The 16,503-nt window shown below is 37.1% G+C and overlaps 1 protein-coding gene across 9 annotated transcripts in view; it reads left to right on the forward strand.

The window, feature by feature from the left end:
- The first annotated feature begins 335 nt into the window (after nucleotides 1-335).
- Nucleotides 336-16,503, forward strand: part of LOC134206237 (septin-4) — an 87,359-nt gene continuing 71,191 nt past the window's right edge. Inside the window, exon 1 of one of the 9 annotated variants that reach the window (XM_062681931.1) lies at nucleotides 336-478. Coding sequence is in view for 1 of the 9 variants with exons in the window: in XM_062681929.1 (XP_062537913.1) it covers nucleotides 1,087-1,099 (13 nt within the window). In the remaining 8 variants the exon portion in view is untranslated. The other 8 variants (XM_062681932.1, XM_062681935.1, XM_062681938.1 and 5 more) reach the window with 8 other exon arrangements.

Below are 16,503 nucleotides of genomic sequence, written 5' to 3' on the forward strand. Positions count from 1 at the left end.
ACTTTTTTTTTTCAGCTTTTTCATGACGCAAAATCGCAAAAGGACATATCGCTGCTTACCAAGTTTTGTTATCACAATTGTAATCAATGATTGTAGGGTAGAGGATTTATTCATCCTTTCAGTTTCCTGATTTATAAACTATCTAGACTTCTCCCTCGCAAATATCTCTAATATCTATTGTTGAAATGAATTCTCCACCGTATCCATACAGTTGAACCAAATCACACTATGCCCACTATACACAGAAAAATATATTGCAACGTGCAGAGTGAGCATCCAGCAGCAGCAGCACCAGCAACAACAACAACGGCCATCGAACAGCAGTGAGCGAGTGTTTGATTAGTCGCATTTCTCTCGTCGACTCGCGCAGACACGCTTCGCGGAGATTCGCGCGCCACGTGCATCCGTTGGTTGTTCGCGGTCCGTATTCCTATACGCAGTTCGTGAACAAGTTGTCGTCGGTGTTATAATTCGGAAGGTAGTGAAACAAGATACTATTCAACGTATGTTTTTCGTCAATGCAACACCCGTCCCGGTACGGCGCGGTGCGTCATTAGGGACCAACCTAATAATCTAATAACGACTCGTCGTCGTCGACCTGGGAATAGGTTTCGCGCTTATCAGAACTTAGCCTGGTTTCGAGTAGTGCAGTGGGAAATAATATTGTCAACACCGTATAGTCGTTGCCGTAATTAGATTAATTTGGATGCTCTCCTTCTTCAGACACTGTGTTTGAGTGAACAATCATGTTGTGTAATAGTGTACTGTAGATTCGCTTGAGTGCCACACCGCTGTATTTGTTTGTTTAGAGGTGAACACTAAACACCGCCCTCTTCACACGTAGTTAGGCTTCCCGTCACGCTTCAAGCACTTGTCGTCGTCACCTCCTGAACTGATCAACAAAAACATCTGATTGTGATCGCGTCAAGTGAAGGGAGACTTGGCAGAGGTGCGGTGCGTGGTGTGATCACCACGGTGATCAGAAAGGTGAATCCCAAGAGGAGTTCACGCCAACCCTAGTGGAATCAGTGAATACAATCGCGCCGTGAGGTTGTCGTGTGGAATAAATTACCATAATGATTCCCAATGAATGGATTGTGTAAGTCAGCGGCTGCTGGAGGGAAGCAATATACACATGTTCGGTATGTTCAATTTGCGACAGTTACGCACTGTTCGGTGCGTTGCACTAGATTTAAAATTTGGAAACATGTCAATTTGAGCTTTCGTAGAAGATCAAACAAAACTGATGCTCGATTATTATTTGGTTATTGACTTTGTCTTAAAACGAACATATACTGAACTTTTACGTAAAAAGAAAAACTTTCCTCATTAAAATTAATACAATAGAGGTGTATCAATCCACTAAGTTCAATGCTGAACTACGACATATGAATTAGGATTGTTAGATAGTTTGATATTGTTAACATACAGAAACGGTCGGTATCCCAGTATGGCTGTTGCGATTCGGTACACTCCTTTGAAACGACAATATTACCTAATTTTTGTGTTTAACAGCTGAATCGTGAAACTTCTAGCGAGTAGTGTAGTTTAGGCAAAATAATGTCGCTATTATTCAGTCTGAGCATGGAATAAAATCCGTACCGAGAAAACTTGCCATTTTCTGTAGAAAATATTTTTATTTGTTATCAATTAACAAAATTTCGAAGAACTATGGTCTCAAGAGTTGTGGTCAAAACACTAATTTTCAAAGGTGTATAGGAAAAACAATTTTGTTTCAAGTATTTTTTTTTTGTCTTGATTATCGAGACTTTCAGCCCGAGGGTGGATCGTCTCGTAAGTATTTTAAACTTATTCGATTCGACGTACACGAATGTGAAATATTAGATTAGATGCACCTATCAGTGATATTTTACTTACACGCTTTTCTACCACAAGGTGGATAAATCAGAATTTATTTAATTAATACATAACAACATTTGGTTAATTTTATTGACAATTGATCAGTAGATGGGATTTCCAGGTTCTGTTTATGCAAATCCATTCACTGTCACTGCGGGAAAGAAGGAAATTCAACTAAAGAAAAATGCACATAACTCAATGATCTCTTTTAAGTAATTATAACGAAAGTAGTGCAATTATCAATAACGAATGTGCATAACAGTAGAAGTTAATCACAGATGCTTTTTACATAGATTGCCAAATAAGAAAAAATCAAGCCTATGATCGAGCTCAAGACTATCTAGCTACAGACCGATATGTTAGCCATTACACCACCTACGCCATTCTGAGTAGCGGAACGGTTCTCCCATTCGGCACAATTGAGTTGACTGCACGTGGTTAATGATAATTCGGTTAGAAGCCTCGGTTGGGAAAATAATAAGCGCGGCATTGCTGCACACTTCCAAAGCATCACTTTCTTTCGATCTCTAAAAAAAATCCAAATGAGTGCATCAGATCGAAAAAGTACGGTTCTTTATCAAAAATCAGATCAATCCATTAAATGGATATTGAATTAAATAATTGGAGAAGTAATTTTCTGTTTTGATTCCTTTGTTTTGCTTTGTTTGTTCCCCTAGAGCGAGAAGAAAGAAAAAAGGAAAGTTTCAAATAAAGGTGGAGCGAAACTTCGTTCTGTGTGATTCGAAAAACGAAATGAAAAAAATAGATGGCACACAAATATGAACCTATTTTTCTGCAATAAGGGGGAAATTTCACACGGTTTGAAAATTAGCTATTTACAACCATGAATAAGGAAGCTATCAAAATGTAACCTTGGCATACATTGTGGAACATATGATAACGAATTTCTATTGAGCTCGATAATATTTTTTTAATTCTGCCGTATTTATTTTAACTATTCAATAGTTATGTACCGTGGAGGTACCATATTCTGCGCTTTTAAGAAAATTTTGAAATAAAATCGTTGTTATCGAGAAACCATAATGATTTATGAATATCTTTATGTAGTAGATCTGTAACTATAGTCCCCGGAAGACAATGAGTCATGAAAATTTTGATTAAATTGACTAAGAACATATATTATTAATCGATTTGTAAACTGCCATATGGTTCCTAATTCTGCGCACATATTTTGAAATGTTCCATATTCTGCGCACAATGTTCCTAATTCTGCGCACAATAATAAAAACTCAGTTTGGGTAATTTTGTGTCTCATAAAATGGTTTTGAGCATTTATACAAATATTTCATTACTTTTGCACGTTTTTAGTACCATGTATGTTTCCTGAAGTCTATTTGACTACAACGTTTAAACGTTCGCTAAGTATACGAAAAAGTATGGCGAATTAGACCCAAACCCAATCGATTCAGCTGCATTGAATTGAGATGATGCCTCTGTGTGCGTATATGTGTGTATGATCTATGTGCACGAAGATCTTATTCATTTTCAAGACCATTATCCGATCGCTCGCCATCGCCACAAGTTACTTTCAAGGATCCATTTTTTCTATTAGACAACATTCCAGATCGGTTATTGTGTCCATGTCAATGTTCAAGTCACTATTTTGTTGTGTTTACTAAAGTTCTCCAATGATGAAAAGCCATTTTTTTTATTCTGATGAAATCGGATATTTATATGGAATGGAAATAAATGTAATCCAACGTGAATAATAAGTCCAGTCCTACATAAATGGTAATATTGCCCAAAGTGCTATTTTCTCAAATGTCGGAATTCCAGTCCGGCCTAGGAAATATCCAAGTGGGGAATTATGTCGATTTTTCAGGGAAAATAATTGGTGCTAGTCACGTGATATATTAGTGTGAGGTTAGCATACACATACTTGAACAAAAATTTCGTGATCCCAGAGGAAATAAATTTAGCTTTTAAGGGACTCTTAAAAATATTAAGAAACAAACACAAAAATGAATAAATTGACAAAAATTCTATCGAATTAGCAAGTATTATAACCAAAAGCGTTGTACCTGATGACAAACAATTAAATAAATTCATGAATCTTGCTTTTAAGGTAAAGTTTTAGCCTGGTTTTGATAATTTTGTTTTGGGTACTTCTTACATCACTGGGTATAGAGTTGAAAACTTGAAATTCTTTTTTGGGCAATTACCGTTGTTGTTTTACATAGAAGAAGTTGATCAGCTTGCCTAGTACGTCTCACATTGCTTACTACTGGTAAATGCAAATTATGATTCATATCGACATAATATCTTATATCTTGGACTATGTACATGAACGAACTGGAAGAATACTATGCGATTTATCCGCGTATAGACTCAGAGTAGGATACAGAAACGGGAGCTTTTAAATAACTTTCAGGCATCTATTCTGTATTATTTGGAGCTTTTACAAGCGTTACCCCAAGCAACTATAACATACTGAAGTAATGAATGTATACAGCCATAATAAAAACTAAGCAAAGCTCTTCTACTGATATAGTCGCTTACTCTACGCATCGATCCACACAAAACAGAAACTTTGCTTTCAATATAATCAATATGCTTGCTCCAAGTCAACCTAGAATAAAAAATAACGCCCAAATATTTTAATTCATTTACTTTTTCTATTCTAATATTCCCTAATGGTCATCATGCACATCAACCTTTTTATTTGCCGCGTGAAAAATAAAATATTTAGTTTTTGTAAAATTTAAATAAAGTAAGTTTGATGAAAAATAATCAACTAGAGCTTTCAGGTCATACTCTATGTCTGACACAATACTTCTCGCGCTTCGATTTGGATAAAAGATAGCAGGAACACCTTTTTATTGTTTATTGTTTATTGTGTGATTTCATCAACAGACTACAATTAGCCCTAATGATGTATGTAAATACTAATTAATACTAAAAACGCACATAGTCAAGAAAATATAACATAGTAGCATTGTCAAGATAAAAAAATTAAAACAAATAAAATGCAGACTTATCACATACAATCAACGAAAAAAAATCAGAAAATCTACGACGAAGAACATTCCGCGTCAAGTTGAAGTCGAACATGGAAGAAACTCTATTAAACGTTCTCTGGAGGCCGTAGATTGCAGTTTCTGCACCGTAGTTAGTGCGACGAAAGGGGAGCCTCAGCATCGAATTGTTCCGTAGCGGTCTTGGTTGAACGTTCATGTTCACTTGTTGTAAAATTCTTTCGCAATCTATTCTTCCTTGAAGTACATCAGCTACACATAGGGCTCTGCCCACATCCCGGCGGATACGCAGTGGCTCTAAGGCAATCAAGCGACAGCGCTCTTCGTAACTAGGAAGATGCAGCGGGTCTCTCCAGTTTAGTCTTCGAAGCGAAAACCGCAGGAAACGCCGTTGAATAGATTCAATACGTTCTACGCCGTTGTTGTAATACGGGCTCCATACTGACGAACAATACTCTAGTGTAGAGCGCACCAAAGAACAGTACAGCGATTTCAGACAATAGACGTTCGTAAAATTTTTCGCCGTTTTCATGACAAAGCCCAGGGTTCTAGACGCTTTGTCGACAACGTATGAAAGGTGGTGTGAAAATGTCAATTTTGAGTCTAAAACCACACCCAAATCCTTCACGTGATTCACTCGTTCGAGTGTAGTTCCCAGCAAATGGTAATTGAAGATAATCGTTTTGCGTGAAAATGTGATAACGGAACATTTTGTCGGATTAACAACCATCCGGTTCGTAGTGCACCAATCAGCGAAAGCATTGATTTGACCTTGGAGAGTATGGCAATCAGTAACCGAGCAGATACGATACCTTTTAAATTGAGGAAACCAATGTCGTTTGCGTACACCAAAAATAACAATGGGCCAATATTGCAGCCCTGAGGTACTCCAATATTTATGTCTCTTATTGTACTCCTGGCATTGCCTAAGGCTACACATTGTTTCCTGTTCGATAAGTAACTAGCGATTACAGATTGAGCGACCCCTCTTATACCGCACCGCTCTAGTTTATTCAAAAGAATACCGTGGTTTAGTGTATCAAAGGCTTTTTGTAGATCCAGAAAAAGAGCCCCATCTATATTTTTGAATTCCATACTGCTTATCACATAATCCACTAGTTCAACAACAGCCGTACTAGTACTACACCCGCGTCTGAACCCATATTGCAGGTTATACAGCACATTATTATGATTAAAGAAAGAAAGAAGTCTTGATACTTCTGAAGTTTTTCCAAGTTTAAGTTTAAAACTGGTGTAACTTCTGCTATTTTCAAACAATCTGGATAACAACGATTCGTTATGATTAAATTCAACAATTTGGTTAATATTTCAGCAAACTTCAGTGGATTACTTTTCAATAGTTTTGCCGAAATGGCATCGTATCCGGAACTTTTACTGCAGTTTAACTCGTTTATAAGTATAACTACTTCATTTACAGTTGAAAGACGTAAGTAAATTGAATTTCCCATACTCACAATGTTCTCATAAGGATTCACACGCTGATTTCTACTGATTTTGTTTGCTAGCTCATGGCCTATGCTTGTGAAGTGGGGAAGGGTCGTTTAGCCGAAACCCATTTGGCCGAATGCCACTAGGCTGAAAGTTGTTTGGCCGAATATACCATTTGGCCGAACAGACCATTAGGCCGAAAGAGTCGTTTGGTCGAAAGGGTCATTAGGCCGAAAGGGTCATTTGGCCGAAAGGGTTGTTTGGCCAAAAGGGTCATTTGGCCGAAAGGGTCGTTTGGCCGAAAGGGTCATTTGGCCGAAAGGGTCATTAGGCCGAATAGGACATTTGGCCGAATAAGGCATTTGGCCGAATAGGTCATTTGAAAAGTGAGAAATTAGAAGTAAGAAGAAAGACGTCTAACTTCTCACTCTTCGTTTCTCATTTCTCACTGTGAAAAAATGAGGAGTGCGAAGTGAGTAGTGAGACGTCTTTCGGCCAAATGTTCTTTTCTTCCAAATGACTCGTTCGGCCAAACGACCCTTTCGGCCAAATGGCCCTTTCGGCCAGATAGGTTTCCGCCTAATGGTTTGTTCGGCCTAGTGGCATTCAGCCAATTGGCTTTCGGCTGAATGGGTTTCGGCCAAACGATTCTTCCCCAGAAGGAAGAGGGAAGAAAAAGGAAGGAAGAAGGAAAAAGGAAGAAGGAAGAAGGAAAAAGGGAAGAAGTAAGAAGGAGGAAGAAGGAAGAAAGAAGTAGGATGGAAGAAGGAAGAAGATAGAAAGAAGAAGGAAGAATGAAGAAAGAAGGAAGAATGAAGAAAAAAGAAGGAAAAATGAAGAAGAAAAAAAGAAGAAGAAAGAAGGAAAAAGGAAGAAGGAAGAAAGAAGAAGGACGAAGGAAGAAGGAAGAAGGAAAAGGAAGAAGGAAGAAGTGAGAAGGAAGAAGGAAGAAGGAAGAAAGAAGAAGGAAGACGGAAAACGGAAAAAAGAAGGAAGAAAGAATAACGAAACAGGAAGAAGAAAGAAGGAATAAGGAAGAAGGAAGAAGGAAAAATGAAAAAGGAAGAAGGAAGAAGGAGGCAGAAGGAAAAAGGAAGAAGGAAGAAAGAAGAAGGAAGAAATATGAGGGAAGAAAAAAGAAGGAAGAAGATAGGAGGAAGAAGGAAAAAACAAGAAGGAAGATGGAAGAAGGAAGAAAGAAGAAAGAAGAAATAAGAAGGAAGAAGACAAATAGAAGAAGGAAGATGCAAGAAGGAAGAAGGGGTAAGGTGAAGAAAAAACTTCTCATTATTCACTTTTTTCTGTTTGCTAATTCGGCCTAATGATCGTTCGGCTTAATGACCTTCGGCTAAATGGCCTTCGGCCTAATGGCCTGACACCATAGCACACGTATGACATATGTCAAAATAACACTATCTGTTTTCTGTCAAAAGTTACGACGGGCGCCGACAACCGACCACCTTCCCCTATAAGATTGCCAATGTCGCACCAATTCGAGATACCAACATCTAGTTTGCCGCGGTCTGGCAGCCAAAGTACCGGTACCTAAAGTTTCAAACAAATGTAGATGACAAAACAAAACATTCTCAACAACATGACACATATTTACTACCGTCATACGCTTATTTGTCTGTATTTGTATTTGTGCTGGGATTCCCTATATACATGGGACAGTTATGCGTATAACGGGTTATGCGTATAACGGCGATTAATGGTCATATTTAACATGCGCTGTCGTTTTTGCTCGATCCGAAATATTCAAGACCAACATTTGAAAAAAGCGTAACAGCCTCTAATGTTGGTCTAGTATTGATCAAACTGAGGATTAGAACTAAACCTGTAAGTTGCAAGCTACGATACACTTATAAGAATGGTTGATTTACCGAAACCGATTGCTAAACTGTTAGCAAATTTCCAATAGTAAATAATTATAAATCAATATTTCAATATATTTTATATAAAGCATTGACTGATCCTCGATCAAATAGTCCAAGAAAATAGATAATCGCGAAATGACTGAGATATTAAAGTTTCAAGTCTATCATATTTTTATTGTTTTTAGATATTTCGCAATCGCAAACAATTTAAAGTGAATAAACCAGGGGTAATGACGGCTTTGTCAGGTTTTGTTCTATTATTGGCAGGGGTTTTTTTATGACTGATTATACTCAAATTTGACCCAAACATTCTTTGCACATCAAAGAATATTGTGGCCAACTTTCATAAAATTCGGTCGACAAAAACCCCCCTGCCAATAATAGAACAAAACCTGCCAAAGCCGTCTGTTCCCCTAGTTGTTTAGCTGAAGAAGTCTATTTTTGGTTGAATACGACCATTATCAGATTGCAACCCCAATAATGAAAACCAGGATTTGCAGAACTTTTCGTTCGTTCTTTTGTACCCAAGGAAGCATTGGTAAATTTTTACTATGCGTGTATTCATTCAATAATTCAATACCTTTTAATTGTTTGGGGCATGCCACTCAATCAAAGATACACTTCAAAACAGATGCTTGAAAATAATATACAACCTGCTCTATTGTTTCCCACTTTTTCTCTCTACAACGATTTAAACCACAAAGTAATCCCTGTCCTAGGCTTGCGAGACTTGCAGGCAATAATTTTCATACATAATATCATACACAACCGAAATTTTCTTTGCCCTATTAATTAACCAACAAGAAGAATTATAATTAAAAAATACTACGTATGCAAACGAACGGAACGGTATGGAAGTCCATTTCCAGTTCTAGCGATTGCTAGAACATGAGAAATAAAGAGAAAGATACAAAGTAGGAGAATGGAACGGACCTGGGATTGAATTTTTTTGATTCGCTATATCTAGAAATCATAAAACTAAACGATTTTTTGAATTCGTACCAAAGAAATCGTAAGACATCCAAAAATCATATAGTTTTTTTTTAACTGATTTTATTTGCTAATAATCTATTACATGCATTCATCTCTTAGACTAGGTGTTCCGTGTTTTCCTAACACTATCATCCTTATTTGCTATGTCATATTTTTAGTTATTATTAATACATTTCAATTGCCTCTGGCAGTTAGATTTTTTTTCCTCTGGTTGAATTGAACCATGTAGGAATTACAATGTTTTCAACTTAAACTAAACTTAACCTATTTTATACTAAGGGTACAAGGAGTTAATCGTTGCAATAGAAGATTGCAACGATTTTTGTCTAAAATTGGAAATTATTTTGTTGGACATTTGTTGCAATGTATCAATATTAGAAATTCTATGAAGTTCATTGGTACTATACCACGGAGGCAACTTCAGAATCATTTTCAAAATTTTATTTTGAATCCGCTGGAGTGCCGTCTTTCTGGTATTGCAGCAACTAGTCCATATTGGCACAGCATACAACATGGCAGGTCTAAAAATTTGTTTGTAAATCAAAAGTTTGTTCTTAAGACAAAGTTTTGATTTTCTGTTTATAAGTGGATATAGACACTTAATATATTTGTTACATTTGGCTTGAAGGCCTTCAATGTGATTTTTAAAAGTTAATTTTTGATCTAGCAGAAGTCCTAAATATTTAGCTTCGCTAGACCAATTAATTTGAACCCCATTCATAGTGACAATATGTCTGCTAGAAGGTTTCAAATAAGAAGCTCTCGGATTATGTGGGAAAATTATAAGCTGAGTTTTGGAAGCATTCGGGGAAATTTTTCCATTTTTGCAAGTAAGTGGAGAAAGTATCCAAAGTTTTTTGCAATCTACTACAAATGACACGAAGGCTTCGCCCTTTGGCTGAGAGACCTGTGTCATCTGCAAACAAAGATTTTTGACACCCTGGGGGTAAATCAGGTAAGTCAGAAGTAAAAATGTTATACAATATGGGCCCCAGTATGCGGCCTTGGGGGACACCAGCCCTTACAGGTAATCTATCAGATTTAGTATTCTGATAGTTTACCTGCAGCGAGCGATCTGATAAATAATTTTTGATCAGTTTAATAATGTACAGAGGAAAATTAAAATTCATCAATTTTACAATCAAACTTTCATGCCAAACACTGTCAAACGCTTTCTTTATATCAAGAAGGGCAATTTCAGTCGAATATCCTTCAGATTTGTTGAGCCGAATTAAATTTGTAACTCTTAATAACTGAAGAGTGGTTAAATGCCCATGGCGAACACCAAATTGTTCATCAGCAAAAATAGAATTGTCATTAATATGAACCATCATTCTATTTAAAAAATGTTTTCAAACCGTTTGCTTATATAAGAAAGCAAACTGATTGGATGATAACCAGAAGCATCCGCTGGATTTTTATCCGGCTTCAACATTTGAACCACTTTGACGTTTTTCCATTTATCTGGAAAGTATGCCAATTGAAAACATTTGTTAAATAAATTAACCAAAAGGATAAAGAGCTCTCAGGAAGTTTTTGATAAGTATGTAGAAAATACCATCATCACCCGGGGCTTTCATATTTTTAAATTTTCTAGTAACAGATCTCACTTCCTCCAAATTAGTTCCCAACGAAGGGTCAAAAACATTCTCTTGATTGAGAATGTCTTCGAAGCTCCGTGTAACCTGATCCTTAATTGGACTAGTGATGGGCACTCTCGAACTGCCGAGCAAGTTTTTGAGCCTATTCGCCATTTGTTAATAAAATTTTATTCCCCTCTTTAAGCATTGGAATTGGCTTTTGAGATTTGTTTAAAAGTATTTTCTTTAATTTCTAAAAGGGTTTTGAACTGGGAATAAACTTCGAGACATTACTCTCAAAGTTGGTAACTCACAAAACAGTGAAAAGTTTTTTAATTTCATTTTGCAAATCTCTCCAAAAAACTTTCAACGCAGGATCGCGAGTTCTTTGGTTTTGACTTCACCTCACATTTTTAAGACGCATCAGTAGCTGAAGATCGTCGTCAATAATAATGGAGTTGAATTTAATTTCACATTTAGGAATTGCAATGCCTCTGGCTTCGACAATTAAATTTGTCAAAGATACGAGAGCATTATCAATATCACTTTTGGTATCGAGCGGAATATCAACATCAAAATTCCTATCGATATACGTTTTATATAAATCCCAATCAGCTCTATGATAATTAAAAGTAGAGCTGATTGGATTGTCAATCGCTTCTTGTGAGATTCCAAACGTCGCAGCAAGGTGATCAGAGTCAAAGTCAGCACGAGTTACCAATTGACCACACAGCTGACTTTAATCCGTTAAAACCAAATCAGTTGTCGAAGGATTTCGACTGGAAGAAAAACAAATTGGTCCATTGGGACATTGAATAGTATAATATCCCGCAGAACAATCTTCAAATAAAATTTTACCATTGGAATTGCTTTGTGCAATATCCATGAACGGTGTTCGGCATTGAAGTTTCCAATTATGAAAAATTTGGATTTGTTGCGAGTTAGAATTTGAAGATCAGCTTTCAGCAAATGCTTTTGCTGCCCATTGCATGAAACAGACAAGTAGGCTGCAATGAAAGTTCTGACCAAATTTTTTTCAACAGTAGCTCCCAAAGTTTCAAAACTTTGGTTTCGAACGAAGAAAATAATTTATGTTTGATACGTCTATTGATGACAATGGCGACCCCACCACAGGCGCTGTCAAGACGATCATTTCTGTAGATAAAATAATTTGGATCTCTTTTAATGGAGAGGCCTGGTTTTAAATAAGTTTCTGTTATAATGGCAATATGCACATTATGAACTGTTAGGAAGTTGAATAATTCATCTTCCTTACCCTTTAGAGAGCGGGCATTCCAATTTAGAGCTTTCACACAATTATTTGGATCCATTGAAACGGAGTCCGATAACAATTTTTTGTGTGTACTTTATACCAACCTGAACAGCTTCAGGAATGGTATTTGCTTTGAACATTGCATCAATCATGTGATGCAATTGTTCAGTTAAAAATCAAAATCGGAAGCAGTCATGCTACCTGAATCAGCAACATGACCGTTATTTTCCGTTGAGACATGGGTATAAACCTCATTTTGAGAAGAGAAATTTTGTCTACCAGCAGCGATGTTTGCATACGTGGGTACATTCGAAAAATTGGAATTTACTGAAGTGCTTGCTACCCGTTGACGAGCGGCAAAATTTATTTGTGAATTGTGGTGGGTATGAATTGCTCGATCGATAACCGGTTTCGAAATTTGAGCGTTTGAAAAATTTCTACCCGTCGAATCTGGGATCCGAATGGAATTTCCCGTCATCAACTTTGCACGGGAATTCAAAACTTGTTTGCGTGAAGGGCATTCCCAGAAATTGGATTTATGATTGCCCCCACAATTTGCGCACTTAAATTTATTGGAATCTTCTCTCACAGGCAGGCTTGTAAAATGTCATCTGCATGTCATTTGACTAATTTGCTCATAACTTTCTTTAGAAGCAAAATTTCTTCCATAATTTTGAATGTACTCATAACGCTTGAGTAGGGTTATATTTTTGTCCAAGGGTACATTGCTCTAAGTATAACATCAAGGGCTGGAGAGTGAAAACTCTCCAAAATGTCACGTGTCATTTGACATAATGTCATTTGAATGACATTTTGCCTCCCACGCCCCAGATTACATGTTTACAGCAAAGTCTCGTTAGACAAAGTTGTAGGCCCATTTAACCGCTATAAGTTCGTCATACTAAATGAATTGATAGCTACCTTCTGAAACAAGTTCTGGGAAAATTATACAAACGAATGCAAATGACATTTTACAACACTGCTCACAGGACATGCGTCCTTGGCGTGAGAGGTTCCACCACAAATCATGCATTTAGCATCCATGTGACAATGTTTGGTTCCGTGACCCCACTTTTGGCACTTACGGCACTGGGTGGGGTTTTGGAAATTTCCCCCAGGCCTGCGGAAATGTTCCCATGTAACACGGACATGAGACATAATACAGGCCTTTTCCAAACTTTTCATATTATTTAGTTCACTTTTGTTAAAATGAACTAAATAAAATTCTTGAGAAATGCCCCTCTGGGAAGTACCAGAGTGGGATTTCTTTTCATCTTAATTACTTGGACTGGTGAAAATCCAAGTAATTGAGAAATTTCAATTTTAATCTCATCCAGTGATTTGTCATCACTGGGGAGACCTTTCAAAACGACTTTGAACAATCGCTCAGTTTTGTCGTCGTATGTGAAGAATTTATGGCGCTTCTCAGTTAAATAGTGAAGAAGACGTTTGCGATCGTCAAAGGATCCCGGCAAAACGCGGCAGTCACCCTTCCTAGCAATCTGAAATGAAACCTTGATCCCCTGAAGGTTACTCAAAATTTCATTCCGAAAGCCAGAAAACTCGGCAACAGATACCACAATTGGCGGAATCCTTTGCTTTTTCGCATGAATCGAATCACCTGGGCTTAAAGTAGATTCGATTTGTTCAATTTCATCATTAATCAAATCGAACTGATTGCTCAGTTCGATAGGAGAAGAAACAATGTCATCATTAGATTTAGAAGGAATATCTGAAGTCTCCAGCTTCCTTCTATTTTTTCCGCGCTTGGGCAGGACGGTCTTGAAACCTTGTTTCTTTGAAGGAAGTGGAGAATTCAGAGACCCCCCCTTCCTCTTGTTTTTGTTAATACTCATTGCTGAGCGTGGAGACATGACCTTCTAAGAGGTTTTTTCCCAGAACGGTGTCCCTGCAGGATTACCACCGCTTGTCGGAATTTTACTTCCGCAAACGGGTCCAACGTAAAACGAAGGCACGGGTCCTTGCAAAGATCGTAACGGGATCAGTGGGTACAAATAGCGCTGAGAAGCACTGTTGAAATTAAAATAGCTTCGGGTAGTATTAAAAACTTCCTTCCGCAAAGAGAGAAATAACCGCACAGCACGAAAGCACGATACGGTCTGTGAAAAAAAAATCATATAGTACATATTATGATTTCGAGACACTTTTGAAGCACCTTGTACATATTTCAACAGGAACTTTTTCCACTTAAGAATTATGAACATGCCATAGAATATCAATGGTTTTCTTGGCGATTTTGTATATTAAACGAACAGTAGAAGAAACCAGAAGAGCATTCTTTTTTTATGATAATAATTATGAAAATTTCATAAGAATATTGAAATGCATTGATGGTTATTACAAAGAAATAAATGTCTGTCAAAGCAAGCACGAAAGATATTTTACTTGGAGATTCCAAGGCATTCAATCGCACCTGGACTTCCCTCGTAGAATCCCCTGGATCTTTTATGAGAATACCAAGGACTTCATCGTGAATTTTAGAACATGACGGTCATTAGGTATCTTAAGGCTTGTTCGCGACAAAATCTGGACACACAACATTAAGAATAAAAACAAACAATTTAGTAGTTTAATCGGCACAGTGCTCACTTCAAATGACTTCATTCCTTGTCGATGCTGCAATGTATGCACTAAAGTAGGTGACATTTTATTTTTTCGAGAAACAATTCGTGCCGGAAGATTTGTCCTCCTCCGTAGTAGGGGAACATGGGGCATAACGCCCTATCTAAGGATTTTTGACTTAAATTGGTATAAATGATCCGAAATATTAGGTGTTCATGCATCAGGATATCAGTTCATTCATTTTACTTCCGGTCTATTGTATATTTGTTTCATAAAAACATGTGTTTTCTATATAGAATAATGATTTAAAAAATATATGCTCATATGACTTCACTTGTTTTTGTGAGGCAAAATGGCCTTTGTTGGAGGCATAATGCACCACAACAAAAAGAGGCAAAACGCGCTAAGTCGAGTGCACACAGTGATACCAAACTAGATCATAGATGGATTATATTGGCCAATTTTCTGCTGGAATTAACCATAACGGATAGTATTCCTGTCCGCCACATTTATTACTCGAGCGCCTTACAACTGAATTACTTGGTTTCTAGTTATATGGATAGAATCCTCAGATTTCTATTGATGTACGAAAATCAAGTCATATGGTTGGATGGCAATCGAGTCATAACGTTACGGACGGGAATACGGGGTTCTGCCAAATGGTTGTCCTCCCTAGTATACTTCATTCACATGAAACGCATACTTCAGTCAGGATTTTGCTACTTCGCATCCTAGAGACATCAACCCTGTTACCCTCTCTTCTAGAACCTTACACAATCAGTGCATGTACCCTTACTGTTGAGAATTAATAGAAGCAAGGTTTTATCAATTATAATTATAGTTTATAAATCCAATTATAATTTATTCATTTAATTATCATGTTGTTAGCGCAAACACTTAGGCCATCTTCCGGATTGAAGTATTCAATTTCAGTCCGATAATTCAAAATCATACGGTCACAAGAATGGCAAATACTTTCAGTAAGACCAATAAGACATTTTTCTACAACAATCCGATGTCTATAAAAAGTAATCTTGCCATGTGAGCAGGCCCGGGTTATTACAACAAATTTGAATTTAATTCGAGAAATGAGACAGATAGATTTTTTTTGTTCACTGACACCGAGATGGAATTCTTGATTTTTCTCGGTTAACTTGAGAGCTTTCACAGCTTTTTGAATATCACCTGATTTTTTTTTTCGTGCGGTTAACTCATAGTTTCATTGACGCTATAGGTCTTAATCGACTAAAACCCAACCATGTAAAAAAAGAGCTAGGTGTATTTCCACATTAAACTCAAATTTTGTTTAATTTTGTGTATGTGTGTGTTTGTATGTCTGTGCGTACCCACCCAAAAGTGGCAAAAGTGTCATTCATTTTTCAGGTACTTATCTTTAACCGATTTGCTTACGCAGAATTCTGTCCCATTTTTTCCTATAGAAAGTTGGCCAGATCGGACCATGGAATCGGAAGTTATGGACAAAAAACAATTTTTCATTTGCATGAGAAAGGAACCATCAGCACTAGGTGGATTAATCAGGATTTTTAGTTTTAAATTTAAATAATATCCCCTATTATTGTTTTCGAGAAATTCCACATGCCGACTTTGGTCCCATGCGCTAGATTTGTTCTCGAGTTTTGTAGAAATTTGTTTTTCGTATGAGTGCTCTCTCCTCCCTTTCCAAATGGGGGTGGAGTCTTGAACCACGATAGAAGCATTTCTTGTCTTAGAAAACCTGCACATGCCAAATTTGGTCCCATTTGGTTGATTAATTCTTGAGTTATGCAGAAATTTCTGTTTCATTTGTATGAAAGCCACTCCTTCCAAAGAAGGAGGGGTCTGAAAAGAAATATATCTTTCCATGAAAAACCTCCACATGCCAATTTTGGTTC

Source organism: Armigeres subalbatus, chromosome 1 (assembly GCF_024139115.2).
Source record: "Armigeres subalbatus isolate Guangzhou_Male chromosome 1, GZ_Asu_2, whole genome shotgun sequence".
In the NCBI taxonomy this organism is placed as follows: domain Eukaryota; kingdom Metazoa; phylum Arthropoda; class Insecta; order Diptera; family Culicidae; genus Armigeres; species Armigeres subalbatus.